Raw genomic sequence first — 16,647 nt, 5'->3', positions numbered from 1 at the left:
TTTAATTTATTAATTTTAATTTTATTTTATTAATTATTTTATTACCCATAAATTATCTGTGCCTAGTTACCGAAGAATTATATACCAGTTTATTTTACATAGTTACAATAACAGTGTATAAAATGTATCATTTCAGAAAGTTAATGAAAATCCCACCCTCCTTTTAGCAAATGTATATCATCATTTACATAGAGAAAAGGCACGGCACACTTTAATTACCTTTGAATTCTGACTTCCTCTGTGGTGGAATTCATCTAATCCTAGATCATGAGTCTAAACTAGGATCCAAGTTGTAGTTTATGTGTGTTACTGGAAGGGAGCATTTGGGGGAGGCTCAGTCATCTTGGAATTGTTCCAAGCAAACCTAGGCTGTCTTAAGCCACATTAACTGAATCAGAAGTCATGTACATCCCTTAAGGTAATTCCTCCTGTGTGGATTAGAATTTGGGGGACCACTTTCAACCAACATCCAGGACTACATTGGATCTATATTCTGTTCTACAATTGCCAAAACACTTTCATGTACATCCTCTCTTTGGAATTCATAACAACCTTTTAAGAAAGGCATCCCAGAGTAAGAAACTAAGCCTTAGAGACATCAAATGATTTACACATGTTCACATAGTGAGCAAGAAGCAGAACTGGATATAAAAATCAGGAACAAAAGACTGAAAACGAATATATTTAAATTTATTATTTTAATGTATTACAGGCCTTTTAAAATCCGTTTTCTAAATGTTATTAATATACCATTACTTTCAGAGTAAAAAAGTAAATTTCCAAGTAAATTTATTCTACTTTGTCACATTTGTTTCTTTTTAATGGAGTTTTAATTAATAGCATACAAAATGTAAAGAGGATTTATATCTATAATGTTTTTAAGTTAAGAAATTTGCCTATTCCAGTGATATAGTGAGGAGGGTAAAGATAACTAAAATGAATTAAAGGATATGGACATCGTTGGACAGATTTCGAAGCCACCAGGCATTATTTCAGCAAACCCTTTGAGTTTGACTCAATAGACTTATTTGTAGTTACTTCTTTGCTTTACAAGTAAGAATTTCCTTCAAGAAGCATCATAATTTTCAAAATCACCCACCATATATACATTTGATTCTGGAATTCACTTGAAATTCCGCATTTCACCTGGAGCTTGTAGAATAAGGACAAGAATTGAAATGGTGCTGTCCTTTCAGATGTTGCAAAAGAGGATTTTACTTTGTTTTTCTATGGGAGATTATCTCCACGATATCTCCCGTAACTTAAGTCATAACCTCTCTCAAGTTGGGTCAAAGGGTGAAGGTAGAGGGCTCTTTCAATAAAAACAAAATAAAATGACACAAAATCACAAATTAAAAATTGCTGTGGTCCTTCCCAGGGTCCTGGGAGGGTCTCTGGCAAGGGAGTGGCCCTGGTCCCTAACTTCATCAGTTGAGCAATAAACCCGCTCTTTCTGAGGGGCAACCAAGGCCAGAATGAAGACTGAGAACATGAACACACTTTGAAGAACCATCATCTCTTATGAATTCCACAGAGAAGAAAAGCTCTGAAACAAATTTCTCAAAGAAGTGGCAAAATCTTTTGCAGCTACTTTGAATTTTTTTGACTCCTAAATAATCCAAGAAGAATGATGTGCACAAGTGCACGTGGGTGTGCAGGTAGGTGGGTATTACACACTTTCCTCTTCCCCATTCTAACATTCTTAAATAATTTCAGCCCTTAACTTTACAGTAAGAGAGAAAAGAGCTGAACTAAGGAGTCTGACTTATTCCTTCATAACTTGACACTGGCTTTGCTTCTTGCCCTGTATCCCTTGAAGGTTGGTGGGTTTTACTCGCTGTCATCTGGAAAGCCATGTGATCTGTCAAGCTGGATTCTGGCCCAGAAGTTAATCAAAACCAGGGTTTCAGGGTCCAACTGTTTCCATAATGGTTTTGTAACTTTTGTTTATGTGTCCCACTGCTGGCACTCAATTCAGCTCACCTGACTCTAATCTATTTAACTGGATTACAATGGCTGGATGACTGATTTACTGAGTGGGAGTGATTCTTAACTATTTAGCTCTTGTTTTTCACATTGTAATGAGACTGTAATGAACCCTGAAATCTCCACCAAAAAACTATTAGAACTAATAAATCAGTTTAGTAAAGTTGCAGGATACAGGATTAATATACAGAAATCTGTTGCTTTTCTATGCACTAATAATGAACTATCAGAAAGAGAAAGCAAGAAAACAATCCTGTTTAAAATTGCATCAAAAAGAATAAAATACCTAGGAATAAGCTTAACCAAGGAGGTGAAAGACCTATACTCTGAAAACTATAAAACAATGATAAAGCAATATGAAAATGATACAAAGAAATGGAAAGATACCCCATGTTCTTGAACTGGTAAAATTAATATTGTAAAAATGTCCATACTACACAAAGCAATATACAGATTTGATGCAAACCCTATCAAAATACCAATGACATTTTTTATAGAACTAGAACAAATAATCCTAAAATTTATATGGAACCAGAAAAGACCCCGAATTTCCAAAGCAATCTTGAGACTGCAATGGCTAATATTTTAGTTATTTTGTTCTTTTTGTTCTCTAATAGATGGGATACTTTTATGTTTGCTTTGAGACCAAAAGGAAAAAAAATACACCAAAATACACTAACACAGATGCATATAGACCCATCTTTTTTTAAAATGAGAAATAAGTTTACTGTTTAAGCCACCCATGATATTCTGTTATAGCAGCCCATACTAAGATAACATGTGAATCTACAATTATCTCAGTAGTTGAAAGGAAATAGAAATACCATTTTCCTGGCTCAGTGTACTGTCCCCCTTTCCAAATATACACCCACCCACCTACAGGACTCCACAGGCACATCCCTAGATTTATGCACAGAGTAAGATCCAATACCCTGGTACATCATGAGAGATAAGTGGCAGCACCACACCAGAGCATCAACTGCAGTATCTTGAGATGGGGATTTCGGAAATATTTGATGTAGACCCATCTTTTAAGGCGAGTTCCATTATGGGTCCTGTCCTCACTCGAGCATTTCATTCTCAACAGGTGTCTTCCTAGCTGTTACAACTAACTGATTAAAAAATGATTCCTGGGCTTCCCTGGTGGCGCAGTGGTTGAGAGTCCACCTGCCGGTGCAGGGGACACGGGTTCGTCCCCCGGTCTGGGAAGATCCCACATGCCGCGGAGCGGCTAAGCGCGTGAGCCATGGCCGCTGAGCCTGCACGTCCGGAGCCTGTGCTCCGCAACGGGAGAGGCCACAGCAGTGAGAGGCCCGCGTACCGGAAAAAAAAAAAAAAAGATTCCTTATTTCTCTCCTTCCTTTCCCCATTTTGGTCTATATCCCATTCCTGCACCACAACTTATTGTGTAATATCTACTAACTAGATTGATATCCCATCTAAGTTCTAACTGGCTACAGAAAAATCATTGCCTGGATAACATTCCGTCTGCTCAACATAAACCTGCCCAAAAGTGAATCCTCTTCTTTTCCCTTAAGCTCATTCCTTCCCCTGGGACTTATCACTATAACAATTATAATGATCCTATTCACCAACACTCGAAAGCTCAGTACCATTTTTATTTTTTCTTTGTTTCATCTGTATAGTTTATCAAATATGATGTCTTCAAAATGTTCACCTTACTCGCATTTCTCTAAAGTCATCTGCGCCATCCTAGTTGAGGTTATTGTCTCATGTCTTGATGATGACAACAACCTTTCATAATTATCGCTCTTTATCTACTTAAGTCATCCACTTACTAGCAATGCTTTTTTTCTTCCAGTTTATTTTTTAGTCATGCTACAAACTCAAGTCACCCCTCATCCATGAAGAATCCCTCTTACTGAAAATCACTTTGTCTTAATTCTTTGGCATTTATTATCTCTACAATTCAATTCAGCACTACAAGATATTCAATTTGTGTTGTTACTTAAATTTCTCATATCTCCAAACTGTAATCTCCTGTAGTATAAAGACATTTATGTCATTGTCTTCTCAGTACCTCCAAACTCTTTGTTAAAATAATTTTTAAGTACTTCCAAAAAAGAATGCTATATCTTAATTATAATTAATATGTACATATATACATAATTTATATAAAACTAGGGTTTAAATAGTTCCTTTGTTATAAAAGTAAAAAAAAATAAATAAATGAAGAGATATACTCTTTTACCCCACTATAAACATCACTGCCAATTTTGTCACTGTATCTATCAAAATTATCAGTCTCTGCTATAGCAGTATTGCCATTGTGTTTAAGCTGTCTCCACATGGAGTACTTGCAAATATTAATTACTTCTATGCATAATTTAATTATGCAGCTGTGGTGTTATAAAACCTGTCTACGAAAGGTCTACTGAGTATGTGCACAACACAAGTGACATTTATCCCTGTTTGGTGTGTCCCTGCTTTGATGTGTCATTACAATTTAAATTGTGAACATATATATGTATAGCCCCTAACTCTTGCCTTGTACACTGTTCTCAATCAGCACTTTCATCTAATCTCATAAAGGGATAGTTTTACAAGTCTTCGAAACTCTACCTGATTATTCACTCAACAATAAATGCTTTATTCGGAAAGCATTAAGTTCTGAGTCTGCCTAATCCAACGTACTTGGAATGTAAAAGCCCATGGCCCCAAGCTCAAATCTGAAGCAGATTTCCAAATACCTCTTCAATTCTCTCCCCTGAACTCCTCTAACAGGAGGCTGAAGTAACACTAAGTGCCTGCCTCGAGTCATAGTTCCACACCTACCATGACCTTCAGAAGCCTAAGTTAAAACAGACTGTGCCAGGCTATTGTGTTTTTTTATGAGAACATATATGCATTAACTGCAATAATTCTTGAACTAGGTAGTAATTCACTTAAGGAATCCGCTCTGAGCTGCATTTTCATGAATAGAAAACACAAAAGTGATGATAATATTTGCCCTGCTTTTCTACCTCCCATAATATTAATGACATTCCTGATGAGAACTCTCCTAAAGAAGAATCAGTTTTGTTGATCAACCCAATGATCAAATGAAAACTAAAACCTTGTGTCATAGTTCTTAACCATTCTAGCACATATACTTTATAAACAACATGATTGGGTCAAATGGCTAGTCAACCCATTTTACCAATATTTACTAGGATGATTCTGTATGTCGTTGGGTCCAGGATTAAATGTAACAGAAAATTTTGGATCAGATGGAATCATGTCATGTGTTCAGCAGACTTCTCAAAGTCTGCTACAAGGGGCTTCTGCACAGAAACAAATGTACCACCACCTAAATGCATCTCCTTTATTGGTCAATGCTGTATAATGTGGCAAAGGAGAAAAAATAAAGATTTTCTCCAGTAAATATTTTCCTTTTTCTTTCCTAAGAGTGTTCTATAAAGTGGAAAATGGAGTTAGAGTAGCTTTCTCAAAGGATGTGATTTCAGGTAATAGTTTAAAAATAACATTATAGGAAAATTATTTTAAAGAAGTACTTTTCCCAAATTGATGATTTAAAGAATCAACATACTTTCTAAAGTTCTCTTAAACAAAACCACTTTTGATGTCCCAAAGATATTAGTGAGTGATAAAACAAATTTTCTCAGATGGCTCATAAAAGCTAGAATGATTACTTTGTAGTCATATCTGATTTTTGCAGTCTCGATATACAGATGAAGTAGTATTAATTTAATAACATTCTGACTGAATTTTCTAGTATGACACAAATTTAAATGCATAACTAAAAACATTGGAAATTTTATATATTTGTGTATCTCTATCTGTCCATCATATTATCTTCTATGTATCAATTAATCTATGGTTTATTTCTGGATGTACAAGTAAAAGCTCAATGACAAACCTGGAGTCGAGATACGAATTCTTGGGTCATTCAGTGTCTCCTCTGCAAATGTGGCATTACTCTCAGTTGCACTTTCTCCAATTACTAAATAAATTCTTGAAATGTTCATCTTCATGCAACAACAAAATGTTTTCTATAATAACCCAGCAGATGGTGCTATTCTGCAATAAACAGCTTTGGCTATTGTCAATAAAGTGCTACTATAAGTTTTTTTTAAAAAGCAATAGAATTTGTAAGTGTTTTGTTGCCTACCTTGTGCTGTAACTTTTATTGTTCCTTGTTTGGCTTCTGGGACTTTGCCAGGATCTTATGAAAAAAAAAAAAAAGACATAAATAAATTACCATGAAGTACTATTTCAGAAGGATATATAACAACAAAAAAAGGAAAAATTATAAAAACACAAACATAAAAACACTGCCCTTGGCACTCAGAATTTTTGTTAAGAAATGAACACAATTATTAGGAGAACCACTGAGAATTAGGCTTACCGAGACAGAAATAAAGTAACTGAACCAAATAAAATTATAAAATAAAGTTTCCCAAAACTATTTTGCTTCACTGTTAACTGACCATGGAATACTTTGCATTCATTAAGCACCTGAATTTGATTTTTTAAATTTATTTATTTATTTTTGGCTGCATTGGGCCTTTGTTGCTGCACGTGGGCTTTCTCTACTTGGGGTGACCAGGGGCTACTCTTCATTGCGATGTGTGGGCTTCTCATTGCGGTGGCTTCTCTTGTTACTGAGCACGGGCTCTAGGTGTGCAGGCTTCAGTAGTTGTGGCAGGTGGGCTCAGTAGTTGTGGCTTGCAGGCTCTAGAGTGCAGGCTCAGGAGTTGTGGCGCATGGGCTTAGATGCTCTGTGGCACGTGGGATCTTCCTGGACCAGGGCTCAAACCCCTGTCCCCTGCATTGGCAGGCAGATTCTCAACCACTGCACCACCAAGGAAGCCCTTAGCACCTGAATTTGAAAATCTCAGAATTCTTTGTATATTATTTCTGTATGATTAGCCCTTTGAAATGCATGGAGCATTAAGACATAAATAGAGTGGCTCACTGAAGGTCACTGAGTAACTAATAAGAGAACAAAGCCCAGAACAACCAAATTCCAGGATAAGCTTTTGACCTAAAATGTCATTCCCTACCCTGCTGTGGTGCCCATCAACTATAACCATGGCCCTGGACAACAGTATGTGTTGTGAGAGTATGAGCAAGTTTCACTTTGAATCTTTCTTCCCTCTTGTCTTAGGGGGGTTGTGTTGGCTTTTTTTTTTTTTTTCTTTGTTCAGAATGTTCTCTTCAAAGAAACGGGGTACCAAAAAAACCTCACTTACACCATAGACATTTAAATATATTATTTGATTAATTAGCATGAAAATAAAGGAGAAATAAAGATTTTTAAAGCAATGGATCATTTCACATTTCACTAAATAATTGTTCATGATTGTCTTTACTAAGTTTTCAATAATTGAATTATCATTTAACAACATGGGAAGGAAGATTTGTTCATTTGTTTTAGGTATTAATCTTTATTTGCTCATTTACCACATATTTATTTAGGACCTATTATTTGTATGTACTAAGCTAGGTGTAAATGTATTAGTTGATACACATATATATTATAATCTTTCATTTAATTATCATCAAATGTTGATTACAGGTTAATATTATAATCCTAGTTAGAATTATAAAATAACAAGATTGCATCAGAATAACTTGGCCAAGAATCATAAGCAAAGAATCAATGTTTCATTGGCCAAACACCAGAGGTTTAATTTCTAATTCATGCTTTACCTCTTGTTGGTGAGATAATTATTCATTTGTATTATTATCATGATACAAAAATAGTAATTTTTCATTCTGTTTTTGTATAAAAGAAATATTATTTATCCACATATATGGTTTACTTTATTACTAAATTTATTTCTTAAGACAAAATATCTTTTGTCAAAATTAAACTGAGTCCATTCTAACTATGATCTTTTTATTATTAATTTCTTTTATTCCTGGAGGAACATGCAACTATCATGTTAGTGCTACCTTTGTCACATCTAGAATAGTTGGTCTCAAATCAGAATTAATCAAGATTTACACATAGATAGTGAATTCTAACTAACATATTTCTAAGTATTACTCTACCCTATAACTAGCATTTAGTGGGTACTTAATAAATAATTGGTGAATGAAAAGGTGGATGAAAGGATACAAGAATACATAGGAAAGGGCTTCTCTGGTGGCGCAGTGGTTGAGAGTCCACCTGCCGATGCAGGGGACGCAAGTTCGTGCCCCGGTCCGGGAAGATCCCACATGCCGCGGAGCGGCTGGGCCCGTGAGCCAGGGCTGCTGAGCCTGTGCGTCCGGAGCCTGTGCTCCGCAACGGGAGAGGCCACAACAGTGAGAGGCCTGCCTGCATACCACAAAAAAAAAAAAAAAGAATACATAGGAAAGATCATCAAAAGTACCCTAAACTGCCTAGGTGTTTTACTACTTAAAGATCTTAACATGTCAGAGAACTGTAGAGTAGTTCTGATTAAAAAGAAAATTAAAAATAGTTGTCAGTAAAGTACCTTAGCATTTTTATACTCAAATTTCCCCCTATCTTTTCTTTTTTTTTTTTTAATGTCTTCTTAGACCACTGATTCTTTTTTTTTTTCTTTACAGGACGCGGGCCTCTCACTGCTGTGGCTTCTCCCATTGCGGAGCACAGGCTCCGGACGCACAGGCTCAGCGGCCATGGCTCAAGGGCCTAGCCGCTCCGTGAAAGGGGGGTCTTCCCGGATCGGGGCACAAACCCGTGTCCCCTGCATCGGCAGGCAGACTCTCAACCACTGCGCCACCAGGGAATCCCTAGACCACTGATTCTAAATGAGTTCTCCATGCCTATGATTCTGTTGGACCACCCGGTATACCCAATTGTGAATTATGGAGAGCTTTTCTTAGGGCCTTATTAATAACTTCTCCCATTGATCATTCTGTTCCTCTGTCAGCCTCTAATCTATTGAGGACACATGCACAGGTGATCAGATTTGACATCTGCTAGTGTATAGTATTTCCATTTTCAAAACCAATGCTTTAAGAAGGAAGCAACTCTGAGACCATAAATGTACATTAAGAAGGCCAGACAGCGCTTCCCTGGCGGCGCAGTGGTTGAGAGTCCGCCTGCCGATGCAGGGGACACGGGTTCGTGCCCCGGTCTGGGAAGATCCCCACATGCCGCGGAGTGGCTGGGCCCGTGGGCCATGGCTGCTGAGCCTGCGTGTCAGGAACCTGTGCTCTGCAACGGGACAGGCCACAGCAGTGAGCGGTAAAAAAACACTACACAAGAGTGAAAACACATTAAATCTTTACAGACATGTTTTCAGTATACATAATTTTCTCTCTCCTTTTGATTACTGCCAACTGAAAATGAAACCAACCTTTTACTAGGAAATTTTTCAAATATATAACAAAATAACGAATGTATGATAAGCTCCAACCTCATTGGTGCTCTCAACACCCATTCAAAAATTATCAAGTGATGGCCAGTCTTATTTCCCCTGTATTACTCACTGCCTCTACTACACGCAGCCCAAATGAAAATTTTATTATATCAAATAATTTTTTCTTTTTTCAATTTTTTATTAGATAATTTTTATAGTTACATTTTTGAAATAAAATAGTGATTTAAATAAGAACAGAGGACAATAAGAAAATTCAACTGAAGTTTATAATAATTCTGAAATCCATAAATAATATTTTGGAGCTCAAACTGAAAATATATTGAGTCTGCAACTACTTTGTTAAGAAATCAATTTTTGCATATAGGTTTAAATATTAGTTTACTATCATGAACTTTTCATCTACAGGACTCTGTTTATACTCTGACTTCTTTTAATGTGAAGTGTGAATCCACTGAGTTTTCAAGTGTAGGGTTCACGTATCTTTAACAGCAAGTAGACTGCTGCACTGTGAGTCTAGTATTGGTCTTTGACTAACGGACAGCAGATGAACAATAATAGCACTGTAGAGAACCACACTTACATTTTAAATATTTTCTAAGCAATCTTCCAGTTCTTCCCAACCCCAAATCACTGAATTTAAAATATTTTCCGGAAACATTTCTTTAAAAGCCATCTCTTGCTAATTCTGCAATGGTACAAGGCATTTAGACTGTTCTTAGGTGAGAAAACTAAATATAGAAAAGCTGAGACTTTTACACAAACCGGAAGAAAAATTAATATTTATTGATTCAGCAGTAAACTTTGAACCAGCAATATAAAAACCTCCTTGATTGTTCAAACGTATACATCCTTTTAAAATAAGATACTAGAAACTAATGACAAATTATCCTGCAATCCAATGAGCTGCTAAATCAAGCTCTAAATTATTGTTTTCTAGTCTTGTAAAATCCAGTATTATTTTTAGGTGTACATACTCCCCAAATAGAGAAAGGTTAACAATTAAGCTAAAACTTACTATACGGTTAAAAGCTCTTAAACTAAATAAGCCTCTTGTGCCTGTAGCTCCAGGAAAGCATATTTCAGGGGCATTGCTAATTTCAGTATGATAATAACCCCACTGAGATGAAATTAATCATGAAGCAGCCTTCGGCCATCCTGTCTGACAGAGGGGACTGAAGCCTGAAAGGAGAGCCTATTTGCTGCCAGATATGCAAATTGCAAAAGGTGCACAGTGCAGAAATATGAATAATTTATCAAAATAATCTGTTATTGCTAGAGGTTAAGAATCTAAATAAGCTGGCAGCATTGCTTACAATAGGTAGCATAATTTAGCTAGACTATTTTTTTCCAGAAAATCTTCTGATCAAGGAATGTATTTTGTACATTGTATTTGCTTTAGAATCTAAATAGCCTTTAACTTAGTATCATAGCATTATAGAGTTTAATTCAGAAAAACAAAAGATTCTTCAAGGTTTGCTAAAATATTCTCCTGATTTTTTTCTTAATCTTTAAGAGCACAGACTATGTTTTCCATAAAAACTATTCTAAATATTTCTTAATTTGAAAAAAATAATTTTAATGTTTTAATTAAATATAAGTCAAAATCTACCTACAGTTTCTACACATGGAATCACATTTTCCTATATTATTTGAAGAGAAGTAAGCTTAGGGAGAAAAGAAACTGGAAAACATCAGTGAGAATATTTACAATTAGAGTAACGGGCATTTCCCCTCATGGCATCATCTAGCTAGCTCTCTGAATGTCTAAGAATGGCAGGTTTCTTAAACATTTAACAATTTAGAATTTAGAGTTGAAGATCAAGGTATAGATTTATTTAAACAATTAAAAGAAGGAAACTTTTTTTTTTAATAAGAAGAAAAGTATGAATGAGACATGATTTGGCCTTTCACTTTAAAAAATATTTGGCATGTTAAAGGGAAGGCTGATTCCAGTTAGATTAAGAAAAAGCCTTCTGCCATACAGCTAATAAAACAATGGAATGTGATACCATGGGAAGGTGTGAGGTCCCATTCCTGGAGTTGCCAGATAGGTATCTGTTTTCGAGGGGTCCTCAATGTATCTGCTTAAAGCAAAGAGGCAGCCCCAGATGATCACTCCAGGTCCCTTTCTACTTCTGTAACACCTTTCTAAAATCCGTGACTATGAACAAAGATACGCGAATTTGAAAAAAATTACCTATATTATGTTTTGATGGAAAATTTCTTGATTATTTATTTTTATTATTGAGGCTTACCTTCGTAGTCCTCCCTTACCATAAAATAATTACCCCCTTTTCTTTGATCATGTTTTAAAAGCAAGCATTTTAACCACCAAACTGGACGGATTCTCTTAGGGGAAACATGCTTCCTAGAAGAATTAGGACTCAAGTAGAAACTTGACTTTTTATTGAAATAAATGTTATGATTTGGAAAAATTATTGCATTCCCAATATGAGTGATTTATTTCCTTATCTAAGATCGATTTGGGCTCTTTAAGTGAAACAAAACGAAATTTAAAGAGTCAAGAGTTTATTTTAGAAAACAAGTTATTTTATTATGTATATTATATATACATGTCAAAAAAACAAAATTTCTGACTGTTCAGCCATATTTTTCAGGTAAAATTTCAGTCTTAAAAATTAAGTGATATGCTGTTGGTAGGTCCCTTAACTCACAGCTTATACATACTATGAGGAGTGATTTCCTCACTAAATGATATCATAGAGCATCATGATCTAATTCAGCCCTTAAAAACCACCAGCCCCTATTGTTCTAACATTAGTAAACAGTGTCTGTGAATATTACCATTCTGTTTTTCACTTTTCTAGACCATAAGAAACACACACATACCCCCTTTTATCTCATTACCCAATTTGGGAATGTTATAAACAAACAGAATTGTTAAGCATAAAAGTAACCGTATAAAAATGTAAAAAAAAAAAAAAAATGAGGATAGTGGAAGCAAAAACTGAGAGCAAAGCATGGTTTATTTTCATTCTCTCACACAATTCTTGGCACTAAGAAGGCATCCGGTCAATCTTTTTGCATGGGTACATGAATAATGATTAGGAGAAAATGTGTTTAAAAAAGTCATTGTTATCTGCCTGAAATTCTAAACCAAATAGGTAGCAATTATCCTCATAAAACTGTTCAGACTCACTGAGTCTTTTTTTTTCTCTATAATACTGCACATGCCAAAATCTGAAGATGTTATAATCAGCTTCAAAGAGAATCTACATTTCTTGAAAAAATGGCTAGGTTTATAAAATGCAGATCTATTACACTGGAAAATTAGCATGATTTCCAAAAAGAAGGAATCCTTAACAGAGAGTCCTAAATCAAAGCAATCTAAGGAAGAATTCAGGGTTATATTTTTTAAGAAACGCTTTCACCTAAACTTTGTCCTCAGGTTTAACAGACAATTTAAGGTTGCACAACTCAATTTTATTAAATGAGAAAATACTTCTCCAAATAATTACTGAGTCCCATCACTCACTCTTGCTTCTGTATTTTTTGCATTCATGCTTACTGGGGTCAGGCACGATACTTAAATGTAAGGACTATTTCCACACACAGTCTGGTTAGGGACACTACAGGAAAAATGCCAAATGAAGGGCATAGTAATCTGAGTTTTGGACTTTGGCAATTTTAAAGGAGGCAGGAAATAGGTAAGGCTTGAAGGAGAGTATAGAGCCACAAAGGGGTGAGGGAAAGAAAGTTACAAAGTGAATGACTGATTAAGTATTACCGTGGATTATGGATCTATCTGGCTGGGGAGCAAGAGTCTCCTTTGTGTTAACGAGAAGTAAAAATGAAAATTTTACAATTGTTTAAAGTAAATTATGGTCAAAAAAACTAACCTTGAAATCTCAATAATGAGATGTACTTTTTTCTTAGAACATTAAGAGCCATTACACTTTTGAGCAAGGGAATTACACAGCAATGTTTCAAAGAGATAAACTTTCCGTGATTGTCAGGAGAAAGGGCTTATTCTGGGAGCATAGAAACCAGGTAAATTGTCACTGAAATACTCTAGTTGTAAAATGATAATGTGTAAAACTAGGCAGGTGTTCATGGAATGGAAAGTGGAAAGAAAATAATTAGTTAGACATTTAACAGCTTTCTTTTTCCTCCTCTGTAGATGTGTTTGACATGTACAGAGGAGGAAAAAGAAGGCTGTTTATTCGAATATGACAGGTTTGGGACCTGATAAACAGAATTTGTTTTAACGTAATTTATTTGAAGTTTATAACAGAAATACATATTGCATTTGAGACAATGGTGTAACTTCAAGTGAAAATATTAAGTAGACATTGGGAAAAAAATATGGCCTTTGAAGACATATGGAGATTCTCACATCATCCACATAGAGGTTAAGTTAACATTATGAGAGGAAGAAGGAACAGTTTTTCTAAGGGACAAACAGAAGTTGGCTTTCTCAAGTTGGCTTGAGAAAAATATTGGTTGAAAATGTATAAGAAAATTTCAGATGTTAATTTCAGCAAGGTCAAGGAAAGAGGATGTTTAAAAAATGAAGAAATAAACCTCAGGATTAAACACAAAGAGAGTTTGTTTTTATATCTAGAGTCCCTGGCCACATTTTTGAACAGGATTTTGGAATTGGGATGCAAATAGTAGGAAGCCTATTGTTCTGTGCTGGTCTCAGCCTATCAATAACCTATGTTGTATCTGGACAGGGCCTTGTATTCTTATGATTGCAAGACACCCTCAGCAATAAAAAAAAAAGAGGTTACTTACAGGTCCTGGAAATTACATGGCACACCTGGAGGCCACAAAGCAAGTTCTTGAGGCGGGATGGAGAGAAAGAGAGAGCTAGCAGGCCTGGAGTTCTGCCTTTGTTGGGGTCAAGGGTTGGGCCTAGGGTTTTGCAGACTCACTACTGGTGAATGAAAAACGTAAGAGTGGGAGTTGAAAGCCTGGGAAGAGAAAAAGCAAGCGGCCCAAGCGGTCGGTTATCAAAATAAACCAAGATCTCTCTAAAAAAAAAGCCTGGACTATGGAAGGTGGGGGGCTGGGGCAAGATGCCTATCTGAGACAGCCATCTAGGAAGTGGTCTAGGTGCCTATCTGAGACAGCCATCTGGGAAGTGGTCAAGGTGCCTATCTGAGAAAGCCATCTAGGAAGTGGTCAAGGTGCCTATCTGAGACAGCCATCTAGGAAGTGGTTTGAAGTGGATGACTCTGAAACCAAAGCTTAAGTCAGGCACTGGCATTTAAAAAAAAAAAAAGCCAATTGTCAGGATTTACACTACATCTGCCTTTAGGGGCTTAAGGTGGGCGGTGACTAAATCGAGGTGGAGGGTGTAAGTCATTTATTTGACAAGTGTTGTAAAAGGCACTTGAAAAAATGTGGCTTGAAGGTAGCGGGAGAATCAAGCAAACGCTGTTTTCAAAATAGGAAACTCCATTTTATTTGAAGAGAGCAGAAAAATACCTGATGGAGAGAAAAATATTAAAAAGTCTGGGAAGTGTGAAAGCTATTAAGGTAGAAAGATCCCAAGATGTGGGAGAGGGAATAGTAAAAAGCACTGGTGGAGAGAAAGGCATCTCTTCCTCTGGAAATCAAAATTACCCTATTGAAATGCCAACAACGCCCAACTATTTCCTGTAAGGGTAATATTGTGATCAATGACGAGTACAAGGAAGATGTCCAAATTCAAAATACATTCAATTTAGCTGAAAATGGAATTTTATTAAATAAAGGAAAAATATGAGAGAGAAAAGGATAAAGAGAAAAAACTACTGGAGAGAAGAATTGAAAAAAATGTAAATACAAGCAGTAAATTGTGATAAAAAACAATGACAGTTGAGGGAAAATATATTAGAAATGAAATTTATTATTGAAATGACTCAGGTTTTCTAATGCATAAAATTGTGCTATTAAATATTATATGTAGGTATTCTGATATATCAAGATTATAGGGCAACGTTTTTTTTCTCTAAAACTAAAGAGGACCATTTGGCAAATAGTTAACAGATCTAATAAAGCCAGAAAGCAATATTTGATTATTTTCTGCTATCTGATATCAAGATTTCAACCTTCTTGGGCGTTTACTAACATTCATGAAGAACAAAATACTTGGATGAAGTGATCTAATTTTTGAAGCTATGTACTATAATAGCTGCCACATGTTTGAGGTTTTTTCCCCTAATCTAATATGTAAAGTATGCAATTATTTGTTTAAACATGAAGGTGATATTATTTGCTGTTTGTTACCTCTGGGATGTATGGGAAAATATGCACTACATATTTGAGATGAAATGTCACTGAATGAGTCATAGATAACAGTCCCTATTTATTCCTAATTTTAGGGATTGCGGACTTATTGTAATGTGTGATGATCTGTTTTTTAGCACAAATTTGTGTCACAGCTCCAAGAGTTCAAATGCTTTAACTGTCAGTTCGCACATAATCGATCTAGAGAAATAAATGAGCTTCACAATGTTGTCCTCCCAAGAAGGATATTTCACCACGTCGTGCTCTCCTTTCCATCAATGTTAAAGGGAATTATGTACACCTCTCAGGAACAGTAGTCCCCAATGTCAAGCATGCAGACTTAAACTTAAATTGATATTTAGCAGGAAGCCTAGAGGTTCTCTTAACAGCAAAATGACAAGCTGAGGTTACTAAGGACTGACATTGCTCTGAAGCCCACACTTTCACATATTGCAGCAAATGTACTGCTTTCCCTGGGACCATACAATGAAGCATAATAGGTTACTTTAGCAGCTGGTCTCTACCTTTGAATATTCAAAATCCACGCTCATATGCACAAATAAGGGAGTTAATATTTCAATTACTGGAGCCATGTGCACAGAAGTATTTGAGAGCAAATGAGTGAGTGCTAGTACATGAAAACACCTTCCCACATACTTTGGTAAAAGGCAAGGTATTAATCTTCTTCTAACAAATGACTGAACTGAAATCCACTCTTAGAACTATAAGGTTTCCAAGTAGCCCATCCCCAGCATCTCACAGATGGACTGGATTCCACATGACCCATGTGAAGGCAGTGAAAATTTTACAAATATGAACTACTGTACATATCTGAGTTCAGAAACCAAAGAACAGTTTGAAAAATCTATGTTAAGAATGAAATCACAATTGACTATGGAGCGTGAAATATTTTTGAGAGGGCTTCCCTGGTGGCGCAGTGGTTGAGAGTCCGCCTGCCGATGCAGGGGACACGGGTTCCTGCCCCGGTCCGGGAAGATCCCACGTGCCGCGGAGTGGCTAGGCCCGTGAGCCATGGCCGCTGAGCCTGTGCGTCCGGAGCCTGTGCTCCGCAACGGAAGAGGCCACAACAGTGAGAGGCCTG

General features: G+C 36.2%; 1 protein-coding gene across 1 annotated transcript in view; it reads right to left on the bottom strand.

The window, feature by feature from the left end:
* The window catches only part of TRDN (triadin), a 372,809-nt gene that overhangs the window by 142,192 nt on the left and 213,970 nt on the right, over positions 1–16,647 (bottom strand). Inside the window, exon 13 of the mRNA XM_065888711.1 lies at positions 6,119–6,172. Coding sequence (XP_065744783.1) covers positions 6,119–6,172 — 54 coding nt within the window. The remainder of the gene's footprint in view (positions 1–6,118; positions 6,173–16,647) is intronic.

This window comes from Phocoena phocoena, chromosome 12 (genome assembly GCF_963924675.1).
Source record: "Phocoena phocoena chromosome 12, mPhoPho1.1, whole genome shotgun sequence".
Lineage (NCBI taxonomy): Eukaryota > Metazoa > Chordata > Mammalia > Artiodactyla > Phocoenidae > Phocoena > Phocoena phocoena.
Note: the sequence above shows the minus strand (reverse complement) of the source record. Positions and strands in the feature narration are given on the sequence as shown.